This window comes from Marmota marmota, unplaced genomic scaffold (genome assembly GCF_001458135.2).
Source record: "Marmota marmota marmota unplaced genomic scaffold, marMar, whole genome shotgun sequence".
NCBI classification, from domain to species: domain Eukaryota; kingdom Metazoa; phylum Chordata; class Mammalia; order Rodentia; family Sciuridae; genus Marmota; species Marmota marmota.
Window position 1 is genome coordinate 22,346,771 of NW_026000174.1, and position 18,450 is coordinate 22,365,220.

The window sequence follows — 18,450 nt, forward strand, 5'->3', positions numbered from 1 at the left end:
ATATATATATATATATATGTATTTTTTAATATTTATTTTTTAGTTGTAGTTGGACACAATACCTTTATTTATTTGTTTTTATGTGTTGCTAAGGATCCATCCCCAGGGCCTTGCATGTGCTAGGTGAGCGTTCTACCACTGAGCCACAACCCTAGCATGTACAGAGTCTCAATGTCTCACTGAGTTGCTAAGGGCCTCACTAAATTGCTGACGCTGTCCTTGAACTTTCAATCCTCCTGCATCAGCCTCCCAAGATACTGGGATTATAGGCATGCACCACAGTGTCTTACTGCCATCTTCAGTTCTTTTTTTTACTTTTTATTTTAAGGTAGAGTCTTGCTAAGTTGCCCTGGCTAGTCTAAAACTTGGGATCCTCCTGCCTCAGCCTTCTGAATTACTGGGATTACAAGCATGCACCACCATGCTCAGCATTACATCTTTTTAAAAATACTAATTTTTTCTTATTTTTAGAGCAGTTTTAGGTTCACAGTAAAACTGGGCAGAAAGCACATAGTTCCCATATACTCCCTGCGCCTACACACGTACTGTCTCCTTTACTATCAATATCCTGCACCCTAGAGGTACCCTTCTTACAACTGATGACCCTATACACCATTATCACCCAAAGTCTATAATTTATATTTATATTCTATGGGTTTGACAAATGTGTACTGGTGTATATCTACCAATACAATATCATACACAATAGTTTCACTGCCTTAAACATCCTTTATGTTCTGTCTATTTATCTTTCCCTTCTCTTTAACCCCTACAACCACTGATCTTCTTACTGTTTCTATGGTTTTGTCTTTTCCAGAATGTCATATAATTGGAATCATTCTGTATATAGGCTTTTCAGATTGGCTTCTTTCATTTAGTAATAGGATTTAAGGTTCTTCTACGTCTTTTCATAGCTGGAAAGCTCAAAAGCTGCTATAAACATTCATGTGCAGGTTTTCAAAAGGATATAAGATTTCAATTCATTTGGCTAATTACCAAAGATCACAATTGCTAGATCATATAATATAGTTTTGTAAACCACCAAACTCTTCAAAATTGCTGTATCATTTTGCATTACCACCAGCAATAAATAAGAGTTCTTGTTGTTCTACATTCTGTATTTGGCATTAGTGCTCTGGATTTTGGCCATTTTAATAGATGTATAGTGGTAGTAAAGGGGACTGAACTCACAGGGGCTCTACTACTAAGCTACATTCCATCCCCTTTCTTTTCTTTCGTTTTTTTTTTCCAGAGGAGGGGAGTACCAGGTATTGAACTCAGGAGAAATCAGCCACTGAGCCACATCCCCAGCCCTATTTTGCATTTTATTTAGAGACAGGGTCTCACTGAGTTGCTTAGTGCCTCACTTAGTTGCTGAGGCTAGCTTTGAACTTGTGATCCTCCTGCCTCCGCCTCCTGAGTAGCTTACAGGATGTGCCATGTCTGGATTCATTGTTGTTTTAATTCATATTTCCTCAATGACATATGATGTAGAGCATCTTTTAGATATATTTGCCATCGGTATTTCTTCCCTGGTGAGATGCCTGTTTAGGATTTTTGCCAAATTAGATTTTTCCTTTTTTGTTGAGTTTTTAAGTGTTTTTGTATATTTTGAATAATCAAAAATATGTTTTTTGCAAATATTTTCCCCTGGTCTGTGGCCTACCTTCTTATTCTCTTGACAATATCTTTTGTAGAAGTTTTACATTTTAATGAAGTTCAGCTTCACAATTATTTCTTTCAAGGATCATGCCATTAGAGTTTTATCTAAGAAGGTATCACCATCTAGATTTTCTCTTAGGTTATTTCTAGAAATTTTATATTTTTGCATTTTACTTGTAGGCCTATGGTGCATTTTGAGTTAATTTTTAGGAAGATTATAAAGTCTGTGTCTAGATTATTATTTATCTTTTTGTATGTAGATGTTGTTTGTTCTGGCATCATTTGTTGAAAAGATTATCTTTTTCTCCATTTTGCTTTTTTGTGAAAGATCTATTCATCTACTTTATGTCAATACCATACAGTCTTGATTACTGTAGCTTTATAGTTAAGTCTTGAAGTTGGGTAGGGTCAGTCTTCAGACTTTGTAGTGTCCTTTAATATTTTAAAAAATATTCATTTTTTAGTTATAGGTGGACACAATATCTTTATTTTATTTTCATGTGGTCCTGAGGATCAAACTCAGTGACTCATACATGCTAGGCAGCACTCTGCTTCTGAGTCACAACCCCAGCCCTCTCCTTTAATATTTTGTGGCTCTTCTGGTCATCTTTCTAAATAAACGTTAAAATCAGTTTGTCCATATCTACAAAGTAACTTTCTGGGATCTTGATTGGGATTGCATTGAATCTACAGGTCAAGGTGGCAAGAACAGACACTTTGACAATACCAAGGCTTACTATCAGTGAGTATGGACTATCCCTCACTTATTCAATTCTTTGACTTCTTTATCAGGGTTTTGTAATTTTTCTCCTAAATCTTATGCATATTTTGTTGGAGTTATGCTTAAAATGCCATTTTTTAGGGTTGCTAATGTAAATTTTCTTGTGTTTTTAATTTCAAATTCGTCTTGTTCATTATTTGCATATAGAAAAGCAATTGACTTTTGCATATTAGCCTTGTATCCTGCAACCTTACTATAATCATTTATTAGTTCCAGGATTTTTTGTTATTGTTGATTCTTTTGGGATTTCAACAGACAATCATGTATGTCATCTATAAACAAAGATGATTTTATTTCTTCCTTTTCAATCTGTATAACTTTTATTTCTTTTTCGTGTCTTCATGCATTAGCTAGGACTCCAGTATAATGTAAAAAAGAAATGGTGAGAAATGACATCCTTGCCTTGTTCCTGTTCTTAGTGGGAAAACTTCTAGTTTCTCATTATTAAATACAATGTTTGTACATTCTCTATCTGGTTTAGGAAGTTCCCCTCTCTTCCTAGTTTGATTGATTGTGGTACTGGAGATTAAACCCAGGGTGTGCTGAGCCACATCCCTATCCCTTTTTATTTTTTAATTTAAAAAAATTAATTAACTTATTTTAATTAGGTATATATAACAGAAGAATGCATTTTGATTCATTGTACACAACTGCAGCACAAATTTTCATTTCTCTGGTTGTACACAATGCAGTGTTGCACCATATGTGCAGTCATACATGTACCTAGGGTAATGATATCCATCTCATTCCACCATCTTTTCTGCTCTCATGCCCCCTTTCCTTTTTATTTTGAGACAGGGTCTCACTAAAGTGCCCAGACTGGCCTCAAACTTCTGACCCTCCTGTTTCAATCTCCCAAGTTGCTAGGTTACAGACATGTGCCACCATGCCTGGAGAGAGTTTTTATTATGAATGGGTGTTGGATTTTGTCCAGTTCTTTTTTGGTGTCCACTGATAGGATCATCTGGTTTTCTTCTTTAAAAGTGATAGATTATATTATTTTAAAATGTTGAACTAGTCTTGTATGCTGTGGGATAAATTTCACTCAGTCATGATTGAACCTATTATTTTTTAATACTAACAATAAAATTAATTTTAGGTTAGATTTTTGGGTGCTAAAAATTTTTTAAAAACCCTAAACAACAACAAAATCAATAGCTCCCAAGAACTTGTTAAGAACTTCTTAGAACAAGCAATCCTTGGGGAATTTTTACATGTCTCAAATTATCAGAATATTTGTATACTTTTCAGAGACTCACCTAAGAATCCATACATTAGCACACACAGCTAATTTAATGCCAGTGTTTTATGATTAGATTGGTATAAAACTGTCTTACAACAGGTTACAAAATGTCCTTGTATCTTCAAGCTAATCATACAGCAAAGAGGGAGAAGAAACTTAGAGAACATAGACACACTGATAGGTGTTTCAAAAATTATTTTTATTGTTACATTCCAAAGAGGACATGGGAAGAAAAAAGCCAGTTATCCAATAACTGTTATACTTTTCAGAGAGGCACCCAGAATTCTAGTCCTAGTTCAAAGCTGCACACATTAGAGCTTAAACCATTGCCTCTCAACTGACCAGAAATACTGACCAGTATGTCATCACTCCAGGGAAGCTTGGGTTTAAAAGATAATTTCTTTATTGCAAGTGTCCAAGTCCTTAGGATTTGTCCTTAAAAATACTAGGAGAATATGAGGAAGACCACACACACCAAGACTATGTTTAGTCATTAAAATAAACTAGCAAATGGCCAGTTTGTTCTAGGATGCATTGCATCAGACATCACAGTACAGGAAGAAAATCTGCATTTTTGTGAAGAGCTGCCAGGCATTTCAGATCCAATTTACCATAAAATGAAGCCACAGGCCAACCAAATACCAAGATTAATACAGTCAGTGCAAAAGTCAAACGGGTAAGTCAGCACTTTGATGAGGCCAACTACACTGGAAAATATTCATGAAATTTGAAAATAGAAGGTAAGGTCTATTTACAAAAGTTTGTTTGTAAAGTAACTTGAGAAAAGTTGGGTCAAGCACTTCCCACATATCCCTCCCCTCTCCCGCCAAAAAAACAAAAACAATAATAAAAACAAAGAACACCAGAAAATTATCTTGAAAATCAAGTTAAAACTATATGGTGAAAAAGAGAGTGCTTATTTTAGGTAAAGGACTTCAAGATAATTTATAGGCAGATATAATTTTATTAGTAAAAGTCAAAGTAGGAAAAGGCTTATTGACTGACTCCAAACTGTGTGCTTTTAAAAATGTCTCCATTAATATGTTAACCAGAAAAAAAATACTAAGCATGTTTTTGCTTCCAATTTTGAGTCTTCCAGCAAGAATCGGTGAAAACAACAGGGTATTAAAACAAAACCCAGGAAAACTCAGTCAATTCTTTTCAGTTGTCTGCCTTGTGTCTTTCTAGTTACCTTGCATTCGATTTCCAATTAGCTGAGGACAACATGTCGGTCAAAGACAGATTTTCGCTGCTCTTGTACTTGAAGCTTCCAACGCTGCTGGGCATATTCCACCTTGTTTAGAACATTGGCTCGACTGCGGGAGCGGGCCAGCACATCATGGGCATTTGCAAAAGGCTGGTGATCCTGCAAGTCCAGATAGAGAACATCAGAGATGACCAAGACCAGCGTAAAGTATACACAAAACAGCAGTTAGCTAGCCACAGAGATGGGAACAGGTGAATTTTTCAATAGAATACCAGTCCTAGTTCAAAGCTGCACACATTAGAGCTGTGTGACTATACACTTCTATGCAGAAGAAGGATGAAATCTATGGAAAAAGGTGGTTTAGGAGACATAAGTGAGAAGGATATTTGTGAAACATTTCCATGGGTCACATTTTCCAAAGACATTTCCCTTAAAAAGCAGAGACCAAGGCAAATAAAATGGTCATTTTTAAAAAGTTTTTTTTTTTTAGTATTTTTTTAGTTGTAGATGGGCACAATACCTTTATTTATTTATCTTTTTATGTGGTGCTGAGGATCAAACCCAGTGCCTCTCCCATGCTAGGAAAGTGCTCTACCATTGAGCCACAACCCCAGACCACAATGGTCATTCTTGTTAAAGAGAAGTCTTCCTTGATTAGTAGGGCAAAGGAAGTCTATTTTCATATCCATATCTCTGTGTTACACAGAATGAAAGGCTTTCCTTGCTTTAATTAATACTATAAAAACATCTGTGACAGAGGAAATATATCTTTAAATTTCCTGACTCCCATTATATTAAAATTATTTATTTGCCTGCTTGGGGCCGCATTTGCCATGGCAGATAAGTTGACAGGATCTTATCTTGATTGGTTTTAATCTCTCCTTATACCCTTTTTAAAAATATTTATTTTTTAGTTTTCAGTGGACACAACATCTTTATTTTATTTTTATGTGGTGCTGAGGTCGAACCCAGCGCCCGCGCATGCCAGGAGAGCGCACTACCGCTTGAGCCACATCCCCAGCTCTCCTTATACTCTTAACACAAACTAAATGGGTAGTTTTCAAAAGTTTTCTCATTTCCCCCTTCTCTACCCTGTAATGAAAAGAAATCAAGTGCTATGATTTCTTTCTATTTCCAAGGAATATGAGGATTGATTTACTTCAGCATCTCTATTCTACAAAGACTTGAATTTTTCATTGCTGAGCACCCAATGGCTTCCATGTTAGTTACTGTCTTACGAAAGAGGTATTAAAGGGTTACCCTGATATCTGTAGAAAACCAACCTTTCCTAGCCAAAGTAAACTAATGCAACTGGATGTTTGTAGTCATTACACAGGAAACCACCATGTTAATCTACCTATGAATGAGATATAAACACAGCTGCCTAAATGACAAAAAGCATTCAATAGTAATTTATTGTTTTTGTTTTGCCTTTCCTTGATCTCTTTTTCCTGAAACTCCTATTAGCAAAGTTTCTAAATATTCCAACACAAGATGCAAGCAAGTCACAATTCAGACCTCTAAAACTAAGTTTTGCCTCAAGGAAAGAAACAACATTGTTCTGCTATGCATGTCTAAAAAGCTATATTAAGCAAGTATTTGAAAAGCTATGAATAACCACATAACTATATGGTGTTATGATACCTGGTCTTGTTTTCATAGCACAACATTTAAACCATGTCTACATGCTCAAAGAGTTTTCTATAAAAAGAATCTTTCCTTGCCTTTTTTTTTTTTTTTGGTACTGGGATTGAACTCAAGGAAACTCAACCACTGAGCCACATCTACAACCCTATTTTGTATTTTATTTAGAGTTAGTCTCACTGAGTTGCTTAGTGCCTCATAGTTGCTGAGGCTGGCTTTGAACCTGTGATCTTCTGGTCTCAGCCTCCCGAGCCACTGGGATTACAGGTGTGGGCCACTGAACCTGGCTTTCCTTGCTTTCTTTATCCAAATATCATTTACTTTTCACTTAATGGTAATGGCTTGTGCAAATCCCATTTATTTTTTATTTTTAATCTTACAAATGAAAATAATAAAGACAATCCTATAAAGTCCAATTTTTTTCAGTTTAAAAAAGAAGGTAAACACAAAGGAAGGCTAAACTTATAGGTTTACTTGATTCCCCATATGGAAATAAACTAATCCAAGGTCATTTAACAAATTATTTTAAAATTTAGCTTGCCTAATTAACTTGATTTGATGTTAGATCTTCTCAATACACATATTTTATTCAGGTAGATTAAAATGACACTATAGGAATATGGTGTTTCAATGAACTTGTATATCAAATATTATTACCATTGGCTTGTTTTAACACAAACAAGGCTGGGAAGAAGGATGTACTTTATCAGAAGAGCACCCTGCAGTTTCACATTCATGTTTTCTACTCTTCATGGTAAGGGGAGAAAAATCTTCTTAAGGAACATATTCAAAAGACTAAACAAACTAGTTAATCCTTTTGTTCTGCTCTCCACCTATCAGAACAAGATTGAACTAGCTGCTCGTGGTCATGGATGCTGAGAGAATGCAAATACAGGAGATTTATCTTTTTCCTATGTTTGTTCTTTTTACACCTGATAAAATTACAATGAATACAAAACATGTTTTAATGTAATGCTTTGATAATAGTGATGATGTGTCATGGATATATGATACAGTAAATTATTAAAAAACTTGAGAAAACCACCATTAGTCCTAACTATAATAAAGAAATTGAGCCCATCAGAATCCAAATAGCAATGAGAGTTATGTATATTCCATTTCCTATAAGAATTGAAGAAGGGAAATCTTAAAATTAGAACTAATATTTCTGAAATAGTTATATATGTATATGTATTATGTGTATATATATATATATATATATATACATACACACATACACACGTGTGTGTGTGCGTGTGTGTGTGTGTGTGTATAAACTTATTCAAAGGGTTAGGAGATTAGTGAATGGAGGGCTTAATCATGCTACTGTCCCACTAGCCTTTGGTGTACATGGCCAACAGAGAAACTAGGATATCTTTCTGGAATATGATGATTAAACATAGCACATTTTAATACATCTATCCATTTTATGTATCTATCTAACATATCGATAACCACAAAGCAACTCAATTAGGCAGGCCCATTATCCCTTTTGGAAAGGGGGTTCAAATTTTCTGTCTTGTCTAGAGACCATGTATATTTCACCTTGATCGTAACAGAGCTTCTTTCCTCATATTTGCATTCACAGCGTAGACAGTATGCTTCTACATCAGGCCCCCGCACAGGCATGGGCTCTACAACATGAAGGCAATCACTGAAAACACAAATAAAATATTGCTAAAGCCTGGCTTGATTTTGTACTTGCACTGATCAAAACTTCCTGAAATCCAGAAATATCATTGAACTTACCCCAGTGAAAGAACATAAGAAACAAATAAAGCAAAGTGAAAACATTTCCTCTCTCAATATTAGCATTTTGGTAAGATTTTATAGTCTAAGAAGTAATAAAGACACATACATAGTAGTGGTCTATTTTCAGTTGCTATTGTTAACAGTTACAAATGCCTGTGTTAGTGGGATATATGTCTGTTCTATGTCTGGGAAAGGTATCATACATTTTTATTACTTTTCTCAGCTATTAAGAGTTTACCACTCTGATTACCTTCAGCAAAAGGAGGCAAAGTTTTTCTGTCCTGCTGGCTACAGAGCAATTTTTTTTTCCTTTTGGTACTCTTCCTTAGACATTTCTGGCTTAAACTATTCAATAACTCAACTACAGCAACCTATCCTACCCCACCCATTCTTCTTGGGGACACTCAATGCTCTAGCTGAGTCCTTTTCTTTGTCCTATCAAAATGCACATTTTTGTGCTCTGTTACCTATGAAATGTGGCATTTGAAAGAAAACACAAAATGATATAAATGATAAAAGCTGTTATCATAACAGGTAATTAATTTTAACAACAGTAATAAAAAATTAAATATTCACTAGTAGAATTTCAAATAAGAGTAAGCTATTCCATAAGTAATACCATAAAAGTTTCCTATTTCAGGTTCATAAACCTCAGCAATACCTAAGAATTACTTGAGAATCTAAGTGCCGAGTAAATATTGAGTATTTCTTTTGAAGGACAAATACTTTATAGTAACAACAGGTGTTGGATACTGTGCAACAGTTGTGCAAGTCTTGCACTGAAGAAGCAGGGAGGCTGGGGCTGGAGATGTGGCTCAAGCGGTAGCGCGCTCGCCTGACATGCGTGCGGCCCGGGTTCGATCCTCAGTACCACATACAAACAAAGATGTTGTGTCCGCCAAATACTAAAAAATAAATATTAAAAAATTCTCTCTCTCTCTCTTTAAAAAAAAAAAAAAAAAGCAGGGAGGTTCATTCAAACCAACCAGTCAGGAGCAGAGCTTAAACCTAGAGGCAGTTCAGCTATTTTTGGGAACTAGGCAACAGTTCCCCCTAGTGTCAAAAGGAAGATATTATAGCTTTGAACCACACCCCAAACACAAACCAGAATAAATTTGGAAGCCTGACTTCATCTATACCCTTCACAGAATGAAATATCTATTCCTGATTTCAGAAATAGGCAACGGGTACTCAGCATATGACCCCCATCAATCTAATGCCTGACCTACATGTTTCATCTGTACCTTTGGGCATCCATTTCTTTTATGTTCTGGATATATTGATATTGGAGGCCTCAGAAAGCAACAATATCCTGATTGATGACAACCTGTTTTACTTTCCAAAGCAAGTTAAAAATTTCAGTGCCAATTGGGAAACTATTCCAGTAAAAGGTTAAGCTGTAAGAAAGAAGCAAGGGAAATTGGGATAAGGGAAGGAAGAAAAATCTCAAACAAGGCTTATTTTCAACTGTTTATTTTCAAAGCTCTATTTTGACTAATAACCAGGAATGAACAATGTATGGCTTTATCTGAGCCTGGAATAACAAAAAGTTAGTGAAGAGATTGGTATAAATCACTGAACAGTGAGTTTATTTGCAACCCGAATTCATATTCTTTTACTGACAACAAAACTGATCTTGTTAATCTTCAGAATCTTTGGAAAATTTATAGAAGTAACTTAATGATTATTTGAAGGTGTTGTGTTTTTTTTTTTTTGCATTATATAAAGTAACTTGCTGATACAAAATCTGTAATAATATTGTCAAATCACTTTGTAATATGAAACCTTTTAAAGTGGAACACAAAAAGTTCTCAGGAACACATCAAACAGACTAAACCTAAAAGCATTCATCATGAGAAGAATAAACAATGACATCAGAGAAGCTAACCATGTTCAAAGGCAGGCTTTTCTTTTTCAAAGTCAGTTGTGACAGAAAGAATTTAATCTTGCTTTCAGACCCTTTGCTGATTATTGAGCGATGAAATCAGATTCTTGTGAAAACAGCTAGCATTTAGAGCTATTTTCCTTGGATACCTAACCCCTATGAACACCAATAAACTATGAACATCACAATTCTATGGGAAGGCATACACCCATCCTACTATAACACATCTGTTTCCCAACTGTTTCATGGAGCATATAGAAAAAGTTATCACTGGGGCTGGGGCTGAGTGGTAGAGTGCTTGCCTCGCATGCATGAGACACTGGATTTGATTCTCAGCACCACAAATAAATAAATAAATAAAATGTATCAACAACTAAAATACTAAACAACTAAAATGTGTGTGTGTGTACAAAGCTATCATTTATAAGGTCTACTGTGATAAACAAAGGCTACTGGTGGCTGGCTAGTCAGGATTCCAATCACTATAGGTCTGCCTGATTGCCTGAAGGCAAAAGGATCACTATCTCTGTATACATACAAACTAATTACTCACACCAAATGGGAAACTAATATATATATAGTTCATTCATCATCATTCCTGAGAGCTCTGACACTTTTAAACATAGCCTCTTCTATGTGGCAATACCAAATATTATCAAAACTGATGTTGTACAAATTATAATTCAGATGAAAGTTTGCTTACCTTTCACTGAAAAGTAAGAGAGAAAAAGGCCCCTCACCAAATGGCGCGGCATAGGCAGGTAACAATGGGTAGTTTAGGTGCCAAAAACTCAGCGCTGGGGCTGGGATTGTGGCTCAGTGGTAGAGCACTTGCCTAGCATGTAGGAGTACTGGGTTCGATTCTCAGCACCACACATAAATAAATAAATAAGATAAAGGTCCATCAACAATTAAAAGGAAAAAAATTAAAGAAAAAAAAAACTACTCAGTGACATCTGCATATAAAACTTTCCTTGTGGAGGGAAATATAGTGTTTTTTAGCTTTATATCATGCCCTTAGCCTTACTCTTTTTCTTTTCTTTTTTTTTTTTGCTTAAAAAAAGATATACTTAAAAAGAAAATGACACATTGGATACACATCCTGAGCCAACAGTAACAACCACAGAAAGAAATGTGGCAGGTAATTCAGTGATCCAGAATACTTACCAATCTTTCTGGGATATGTTCTTATTATAAATATGTCCAGAATTCTCTTTATAGGGAGGACAGATACATTTACATCGAACATCCTCGAAATTCTGTAACCAAAACAAAAACCTAGTATAATTTATGATTTATCATTCATATCTTTTAAAAACTGCAAATATTCACTTTGCTAAACATCCTGTCAAATTTTATTAAACCACTCATTTAAAATTTTAATTTTGAGTGATGTAAGTCTTAAAACCATAAGTCCTTTATGCTAAGCTAATGAATCATTATATATTACATTAAATTATTTTGAAATAATATGTAATACATGATCTGTTACTTATTAATCACATAACAATCAAATTGTGTTAATGTTATCACTGCCTACCTGCCAGTAGAAAAATATATAGTTGACAAATAGTTGTGCCTATAAATAAGAATGCTAATTACAAAAGGATGGGGGAGACATATGCCTGTAACCTCAGGAGGCTGAGGCAGAAGGATTACAAATTCAAGGATAGCCTGGGTAATTCAACAAGATCCTATCTTAAAATAAAAATTTTAAAAAGGGCTGGGAATTTAGCTCAGTGGTAGAACAAGTGTTTAGTATAGTGAGCTCCTGAATTTGATCCCTAGCATCACAAAAAAACAAAGTTGCAATTCTTTCACCTACCATCTTTCACCCTTTGGTAGAAAGGCACTGACATGGATAAAATGGACTGACTGGGCTAGAATCCTATAAGGAAAGAATTTTTAGAGGCACTTAGCTACAACTAAGAAGGAAAGTACATAGGGGAAGTAGCTTAATTCTAGTTGAGATCAGCTTATTCTACTCTTCCCAGGAAACTTTGCTACTAATCTCTGGTTGACAGCGAGGACAACTTCTAACAACAACAACAAAAATTCAAGAGGCAGGGGCTGAGGATATAGCTCGGTTGGTAGAGTGCTTGCCTTGCATGCACAAGGCCCTGGGTTCAATCCCCAGCAGTAAAAAAGAAAAAAAAAATCAAGAGGCATATACAGACAGAAAGTGTAAAGGAGAATTTGAGAAAACAATTACTCGTTTGTCCCCAGAAGACCATGCCCATTGCTCCCACATACAGCCCTATGTCTGGCAGAGCTGTTCACTGATCATAAACTTACTCAGCAACCATTCAGTGTTTACTCTGTGCCAGACCTTGTGGCTCAATGAGTAAATTCAGATAAGCATGAGACACGGCTCCTGCCCTAGGACACACCCTAAGAAGAGATTAACACATACATGACCACAATATACTACATAAAGTGATGATGAACAATATGCAGTTTTAAAAGTCAAGAGACTTGCTGCTGTCTCTGTTTCTGGTGGGAGGTCAGAAAGAATTTCAAAAAGAACTCCTTTTCAAAAACATCTGCCTGCCTGTAATCTATCTTAGTCCCTGTGTTTAAAGATATTATAGATCTCTCTACTGTTGTGTATAACTAAAAAGAATAAAAAGGATATTATAGATTTAAGCTCCTATTTAAAAATGCAATGGCTTTCTGTTTTCCCATCACACTAATGTGAAGTCTTTCTATTTTTGCCTCCAAATGATTTAGCTCATCAAAGAAGAAAAACAAGTATGTATGAGACCAGGACAGGCTGAGACAGGAGGATCCCCAGTTCAAAGCCNTTCGATCCTCAGCACCACATAAAAATAAAATAAAGATGTTGTGTCCACCGAAAATTAAAAATAAATATTAAAAAATTCTCTCTCTCTCTGAAAAAAAAAAAAAAAAAAAGCAGGCTCTATTTATAGTTACAACTCAAATCATCTAGCCAGGGTCTCCTTTCCTAGCTTTTACCAACAGGTCCACAAAGGCATTCCAGAGTAAAAGAACTCTTGACTGGTTGGCAAGCTCACTCAGGCTTGGCTTTTAGAATTGATTGTTAAAACTATAAAGAATTTTATCTCTTTCAGGAACATAGTCCAATAAAATATTTCAACAGAAAAAGTATTTCTTTTTTTATTATTTTTTTAATATTTATTTTTTAGTTGTAGTTAGACACAATACCTTTATTTTTTTTTTTTTATGTGGTGCTGAGGATCGAACCCAGGGCCTTGCATGTGCTAGGCGAGTGCACTACTGCTGAGCTACAACCCCAGCCCATAATTTCTTTTGTTGTTGTTCTTGTTTTGTTTGTTTGTTTTATAGTACTGGAGATTGAATCCAAGGCACTCGACCACTGAGCTACATTCCCAGCCCATTTGTTTGTATATTTAATTAATTAATTAATTAATTTATTTATTTTTAACACCATTGTTGAGGCTGGCCTCAAACTTGTAATCCTCCTGCTTCAGCTTCCAGAGAAGCTGGGATTACACTGCCACCATTCCTATTTCTTTTTTAAAACATTTAAAATTTTTAGTCATAGATGGACACTATTTCTATTTTATTTATTTGTGTGGTGCTGAGGATTGAACCCAGTGCCCCATTTGAGACACACCACTGAGACACAACCCCAGCCCAAAAAAGTAATTTCTAATTATATATAATAATAAAATAGTGGAAAATTAAAGAATAATCCCAAACAGGATAATGCTAAATCAAACAATACAATTCTCTAAACTATACTGAATATCAAGCTATGGACAAAATCAATATCTAGATACTTTTAAATTAAGTAATGTTAAAATGAAAAGGAGACAATGCATCAATTTATATACTGATTATGCCAACTATTTGTACAAATATAAATGTGTTTTAGAGACAGAAGGAGGAGGACTGGGGTGGTGGCTCAGTGGTACAGTGCTTGTCTAGCACATGCAAGGCCCTGGGTTTGATCCTAAGCACCACACAAAAACAAAAAAATAAATAAAGGTATTGTGTCCAACTACAATTAAAAAAAAAAAGACTGAAGGAGGATCTGAATTTTTTTTTAAAAGCAGGAGGAGGGATGGGGTTGTGGTTCAGTGGTAGAGTGCATGTTTGAGGCACTGAGTTTGATCTTAGCACCACATAAATATAAAATAAAGATATTGTGTCCAACTAAAACTAAAAAACAAATATTGAAAAAAAAACAGGAGGAAAACATAAAACCTCAGAAAGTCATCAACTTATATTTCAATAAGAAAAGAATGCTGTGTCTTCATGGTTTCCATTAGCAAATTTTCTTTGCCTTCTAAAATATTTGGTGATACTAATAGGAAAAGTGTTTCAGGCAGGAACTTGGGAAGAAAACTATATCAGATGTTTTTCTCAAGGCAAACAGAATATGGGTCATCATTTTAAAGTAACAAATTATGGCTTTACAGAACGATTTCCTCATAAAGAGATAGACACTAAAATTAGAACTCTCTTTAGTGTCTCAGATTGAGGATGTGTTCCATGTGCAATGCTTTTTTTGCTACTGGGGGTTTAACCCTGGGGCACTTTACCACCGAGCTACATCCCCAGCCCTTTTAATTTTTTTCATTTTGAGACAGGGTCTCCCTAAATTGCTTAGGGTCTTGCTAAGTTGTGAGGCTGGCCTCAAACCTGTGATCCTGCTGTCTCAGCCCCAAGCTGCTGGGATTACAGGAGTGTACAACTGCACCTGGCCTATTCATTTGCTTAATTTCACTTTACATCAGATGATGACAGACACTGGCTATGAGCAGCTAAGGCAGGCTAGAAACTTACCCCAACATCATCATCGCTTTGTATCAACTGTGAGTGTCCAAAGAGGCGTCTCTTCAGTATAGGCTCAATCAGGGTAAGATACACCATGTATAGAAGTAGAAGCCCCAAAATAGAGAGATAAATTATAATGGTAACCTAAACGAAATTGAAAATAAGTTACATTGCTAATCAAGCCAAGAAATCAGAAGTTTGTCATGATAATTGTAAAGCCATAGTGAAGACTGATTTATCTGCCAAGCATATAGGATTTCTATACCAACCAGATTCTAATAAGACACAAACTCAAATCTTTACCAAAGTACTATTTAAGATAAAGGAGAAAAAGCATTTTGTCTTTGGGATCTTTTTATGAATCTTCAAAAACTTCATCTTCACTTAATACTAATCCTTTGTCACCATTGCTAACATAGCAGTTTTTGTTGTTGTTTTTTTTTTTAACCTGAACATAGTCTCCTAGAAGAAGTCTTGCTAAAACAATTTAAAGGAATCGTAACAGAAAATGTAGTTCAGATAAATTTCAACAGGATACTCTTTTAGATCAATTTAAGTCTACAGAAACACTTTTTAGGCCACTGATTTTCTTGGGATATTAATTTGTGTGCTGACCACACAAATGAGACACACACAAGGAAGGCTATAATAAAATAGAATAGACAATAGCAATTGTTGACAAGGATGTGGAGAAACAGAAACATCATACACTGCTGGCAAAATGGTGCAACCACTTTGGAAAACAATCTGGTTGACTGTTAAATTACACATAAGCTTACTACTTTATGGAATTTACCCAAGAGAAAGGGAAACATATATCCACATAAAGACATGTACACAGATAGTCCTAACAGTATAAATCTGGAAATAACCCAAATGTCTATCAATTGAGGAATGAATATTCATAAAATGGAACACTATGGCAGGTGCAATGGCATCCTCCTATAATCCCAATGGCTCGGAAGGCTGAAGCAGGAGGATCCCAAGTTCAAAGCCAGTCTGTGCAACTTAGCAAGCCCCTAAGCAAGGCCCCCCTGTCTCAAAATAAAATATATTTTTAAAATAAAATGGAACACTCTTCAACAATAAAACAGAATAAAGTACTGATACTTGCTACAACTTATAAAAAAACCATGGGCTGGGGTTGTGGCTCAGTGGTAGAGCGCTTGCTTAGCATGTGTGAGGCACTGAGTTTGATTCTCAGCACCACATATAAGCAAATAAATAAACAAAAGTCCATCAAACTAATAAAAATATTTAAAAAAATAAGAATAAATAAAAACCATTAAGCTAGATGAAAAAAGGCAGTCACAGAAGACTATATACTACATAATTCCATTTATATGACATGTTCAGATATATACTGATAGAAAGTAGAATAGTGATCAAGTGATTGTTTCGGGCTGGGGACAGCAATGAGGATTAACTATAAATGAGCATAAAGGGATATTTTTAGGGTAATGGGAATGATTTAAAATTATATTTTAAAAAGTTGTTTTAAGTTTATTAAAATTTATATAATTGACACTTATGATGAGTAAATTTTAAATTTGGGCACATAAATTATATGTGCCCAAAAACTATGTAAAAAGACAAAGTACAGTGAAGATTTCTCTGTAGTACTAAACCCTGCTGGAGCAGGAGCTCTCCTGTGGGGTCTATCATAGCAGAAATCTTATTATGACTGACCATTACAACAAAGCTTTTTTTTTTTTTTTTTAAGGAAAGAATGGTAAGCACCATATTAAAAAACTTGAGAAAACCACCATTAGTCCTAACTATAATAAAGAAATTGAGCCCATCAGAATCCAAATAGCAATGAGAGTTATGTATATTCCATTTCCTATAAGAATTGAAGAAGGGAAATCTTAAAATTAGAACTAATATTTCTGAAATAGTTNCAAAAAAAAAAAAAAAAAAAAGAAAGAAAGAAAGAAAAGTAAAAAGAAAGAAAGAAGGAAAAAAAACTTGGGGAAAGGCCATAATCTCACCTTTCCTGTGGTTTGTCTCATTCCTTTTCCACTAAATTATAAGAAAGAGAGAAGGCAAGAAAGAAGCTAAGAGGTCCTTGAGAGGGAGAGATGAGACTATTAAGCTGGTGAGAGATACTCTGTAGGTCCTGCTACTAAGGGAGGCTACCAGGAAAGATTAGTTTCCATGATAGGAAGGGAATCTGTTTAGGAATGAGTTCAGGGGAGTTAGTTCCTAATAGGAAAAACTTCTATAAGGGAGGAGCTTCCTATCATTTGGTTTGGAGAACACGGAGGCTGAGGCTGGTGGAGGGTAGGGGGTAAGGTATCAGAGCAGGTGGAGAGTTAAAGATTCTTGGAAAGGTTGTAAAGTTTGAGATGGACGCTGTCTGGGCTGGGGAGGGAAATGTCAAAACGTGGAAGAGTAGCTGTCAGGACTGGGTGTGGGGGCGGCGATTGCCAGGCTGTCAGGACTGAGGGCAGGAGTGCTACCGGGCAGTAAAGAGTGGGGGTGAGTGCTGCCAGGGCTGTGAAGCTAGGAGCATGGCTGTCAGGGCTGGGACAGGGCTCGGGTAGAGAGCAAGTAGGCAGACCCAGTTTTCGCAAGGCCAGAAGTAGGGGAGGAGCTCCTGTCAGGAGGGAAGGCTGGGCGGGACTCACCTTGGCGGCGTCTGTCAGCTGTACCAGCAGCAGTACAGAGAGCGCCAGGCAGGACAGGCTGAGCATGGAACCAAGTCGAAGGAGACCTCCCCACAGAGTCGCCATCACCGCCGCCCAGCCAGCCGGCAGCCCGGAGGCCGGAGACCAACTCCCGGCTCGGAATCCGGCTCGGTATCCTCCGTCCGCACTTCCGTCTGGGACTTCACGTCATCAGCCGCGCCGGGTCAGCAGTAAAATGCATCCGCCCCGGAAACTGTTTCCTGTGCGGAAAGGCCCGGAGGCTGTACGAACTCCACGCGGGGTGGGCCAACGCTCTGTCCCCGGACGGAAAGGGTTCGAGCTGGGGTTGCAGTCTGGGCGCTCGGACATCTTCCTGGGAGCAGAAGCAGCGGGGGCTGGTCGAGCTGCCGGTGCGCTGGAAAGTTCTTTTACTCAGGGAGACCCCATTAAGCTCCAGTGTCTGAGGGGGTGCGGGGTCGGAGCCTTCGTTGCCATCCAGGGGAGGCCAGGGTGAGCCGAAGCTCCAGGAATTGCTGGGGCAGAGGCTCATTCTGGCTGGCGCGGCCTGCCGGGTGCCAAGCGCGGAAACCAGGCTGGGTCTGGGCCGAGCATTCTTTTCCCGGAAGCCCACCCCAGTCGGAATGTTAAGGAGTCGTCTCCTGCACTTTGGGTACTAACCTGACTCCCGGGAGCCTCCGGGACACAACTGCCTGCCAGGTTTCTAACAGCCTTTGTTAGCTCCCCTGGTGGGTGTGGCCTCCGCTTCTGGCTGACCGCCTTGGTCCAGCCTGCATTTAGGAAGTGGGTCACAGCGGCTGGGCTGGGCTGGGCAGCAGCATCCTCCGCCCAGGATTCCAAGGA

At 37.0% G+C, this 18,450-nt stretch overlaps 1 protein-coding gene across 1 annotated transcript; it reads right to left on the reverse strand.

The window, feature by feature from the left end:
• Positions 1-3,864: 3,864 nt before the first annotated feature.
• Tmem9b (TMEM9 domain family member B) lies at positions 3,865-17,749 on the reverse strand. Its single transcript, XM_015477611.2, has 4 exons — positions 17,590-17,749; positions 11,342-11,433; positions 8,083-8,191; positions 3,865-5,052 (listed from the first exon to the last, which is right to left on the reverse strand). Exons 1-4 carry the CDS (start codon positions 17,692-17,694, stop codon positions 4,897-4,899), a joined length of 462 nt encoding a protein of 153 aa, XP_015333097.1. The 5' UTR covers positions 17,695-17,749; the 3' UTR covers positions 3,865-4,896.
• Positions 17,750-18,450: the final 701 nt, after the last annotated feature.

Coding starts and splice junctions, on each gene's coding strand:
- Tmem9b (XM_015477611.2), bottom strand. CDS start 17,694: ATGGCGACTCTGTGGGGAGGTCTCCTTCGACTTGGTTCCATGCTCAGC. Junction 8,192..11,341: donor AACATATCCCAGAAAGATTG/GTAAGTATTCTG, acceptor TTGTGTTTTCAG/TGATTGCCTTCATGTTGTAG. Junction 5,053..8,082: donor GAAGCTCTGTTACGATCAAG/GTGAAATATACA, acceptor CTGGACTTGCAG/GATCACCAGCCTTTTGCAAA.